Source organism: Perkinsus marinus, assembly GCF_000006405.1.
Source record: "Perkinsus marinus ATCC 50983 genomic scaffold scf_1104296929422, whole genome shotgun sequence".
NCBI classification, from domain to species: Eukaryota; Perkinsozoa; order Perkinsida; family Perkinsidae; genus Perkinsus; species Perkinsus marinus.
The window spans coordinates 104,612-107,223 of NW_003216446.1; the positions used below are offsets into that span (position 1 = coordinate 104,612).

The 2,612-nt window shown below is 48.9% G+C and overlaps 1 protein-coding gene across 1 annotated transcript; it reads left to right on the forward strand.

Annotated features, from left to right (window-relative positions):
• Positions 1–1,120: 1,120 nt before the first annotated feature.
• Pmar_PMAR028639 (hypothetical protein) lies at positions 1,121–2,384 on the forward strand (the record flags this gene model as incomplete). Its single annotated transcript, XM_002787332.1, has 2 exons — positions 1,121–2,278; positions 2,319–2,384. 2 exons carry the CDS (start codon positions 1,121–1,123, stop codon positions 2,382–2,384), a joined length of 1,224 nt encoding a protein of 407 aa, XP_002787378.1.
• Positions 2,385–2,612: the final 228 nt, after the last annotated feature.

Genomic DNA, 2,612 nt, shown 5'->3' on the forward strand with positions numbered 1-2,612 from the left:
GTCACATCTACCACGAGACCAAAGGTAAGACCGATGAGCGAAAGCCTAGACACGATCTAGGGTTAGTAGCGCCCCTTCAGTGCCCCCGGTCGGCACGGTCTTGTGGCTCTGAACCCTCACACTGCCAAGGCGGTCCTTATCAGGATCTACCTTATAGATCCAATCCGGTCCATGACGTCTACAACGCTGGCGATCATACTGAGACTGGTGGTAGTGATAATGGTGGTGGCTACTTAACTGGTGGTGGTGATAATGGTGGTGTTTATCTAACTGGTAATGGCGGTGGTTATCTAACTGGGAATGGTGATGGTGGTGGTTACCTAACCTCTGAGGTTTGTGGCCATCAAACTGGTGATGGTACTGGTGGTCATCAATATCATAAGACCAATGGGCTTACTCAAGTCACCTTCGGTCATATCTCTAACCCTAGTGTTATGAGTGCTAATTATCTAAGTAGACATGATCTACACGGCAACGGTTGTTACGATTGCCAGGGCCCTCAAGGGGATTCCGGGAGAGCTGTTCAACGCTCTTCACCAAACTTTGGAGTCAATGACCCCAACTATGATGTTCTACATAGGCATCATCTATATGAGTCGGCAGCTAATGCACCTACTGTCCAAGCTCATTCTGATATCATTGTATCTAATTTACATCGCAATCAACCTCAACAGTGGAGACTATCCAATGAGGCTGGTGATGTTTGCAATGGTGCATCTGGTGATCCAGCGACTGTGCAAGGATCAACCTTTATGGAATCACGGCAGATTCCTCATCGACGGCAACATCGATCTATCAAGCGCGATGGTCCCCTCGATTCGAGCAATGAGAGCTCACACGGAAAAGGCAGCTCTGCCACATCTAGTTCAAGAAGTACTATAGCTGGCCGTGGTGAGCGACTCATGCGATCAAAGAACATCAAGCCTCGTACGTCATCTAGAAGGTATCGGTCGTCATCATCGTCATCTAGTAGTGCTCGTGAATCGTCATATTCGTCAAGCTCATCTAGTGATGAAGGTTCGCGACACCTACACCGATCTGACCGAGGTGGGGAATTCTACGTTCCGGCGAAGCGATCTATTGCTGGGTACCACTCTAAGTGCCCGGGTTGCCATAAGATATGCGTGATATGCCTTGCATATCACGCATTATTGACAAGGACTTCGACTCAGCGGCATCTAATGCTGCTAAGGCCAAATCCAAATCTACGTTCATCGGTTATGATGACGAGAGAAGCGGCACTATGTTCTGCCATGAGATCGACTTCGCTATGGAGGGTCACAATGCCGTCACCCGTTATCTATGGGCTAAGAATAACATCGATGCCGGTCTATGGCGTAAGCTAACTAATGCGACCGAGCCACCGGCTAGATGTCATCAAAGCTATGAGCATCATCTACGTCAACTTTGTCGTAAACTACGCAAAACTTTCGACACGGATGAGGCTTTGTCTCGAGCCGAGTACAAATTCAACACTTGTACCCAGCGATCTAGCGAGACATTATTCCAGTTCATATCAAGGCTAGAAACTCTAGCTGACGAGCTGGTATATCTACGAGCTGGGCCGAGAGAGTCTACCCTCAAACGACGTCTGTATGATGGTACATCATCCAACGATCTGAAGGAGAAGGTCGAGACCAAGGTGGGCAACCACAAAATATCATATAAGAAATTTGTGGATCGACTGTCAGAGCATGAGGGGAGGCGGCAGGGCCGACTCCAACGCTCATCTACGGTCAACAAGCCCAGTGGTAAATCGACAGGTCGTCTACATGTCATCGAGTGTGAAGACGATCCTCAAGAAGAGACCTATTGCCATGCCGTTGGCAGCGATGCCTTATCTATAAAGTGCTATCGGTGCCTCCAGAGCGGTCACCCAGCTCGACTCTGTACTGAGCCCAAGGTGGTCGATCTACAGAAAAGATGCTCTAAGTTCGGCAATCCAGAGCATCAAGAGACAGACTGCAAGGTCCCAGTCAACAGGTTATTCTGCCAACGTTGCCTGAAGAAGGGACATCTAGCGTATGTCTGTACTGCTCCTACACCAGCAGATCAACCGAAGAAGGTGGGACCTAAGCCTAAGAAAGACTTCGGTAAGGGGAAATCTAAAAAGATTACTCCTCCTCAAACACCCCCATCTAACTCTACGGTTATCCCTTCTGGAGCTGGTGCGAACGTCATCCACGAGGATAACGCCTATGATGGACTATGCATAGAACCTGTAACATCTACCGATGTCGACGTTCCCTTCCGAGCCATGGCCTCTACTGTTCCGCCAGTATCTAATCGCTCAAACCATAGAGTATCTATGGTGGTAGGTGACCTATGTGTGTACGGAACCACTCGACCCGTACTCTTCGACACGGGCGCAGATATCAGCCTGATTGCTCTATCTACTCTGAAGAAACTCGCTCCCAACAAGAAGATTACTATCCCACCTAAGTCCTCTATCGGAAGAGTCCATGTTGCTAATGGCGGGCAACTAGACATTTTAGGTAAGGTCAGTCTACCCATCGGGAAGGGCACCTACACTGTCACCGATACCTTCTTGCTAGCATCCGACCATCTAAGCACACCTATTATTATAGGCTGCTCCATGATGGCCAAGCTAC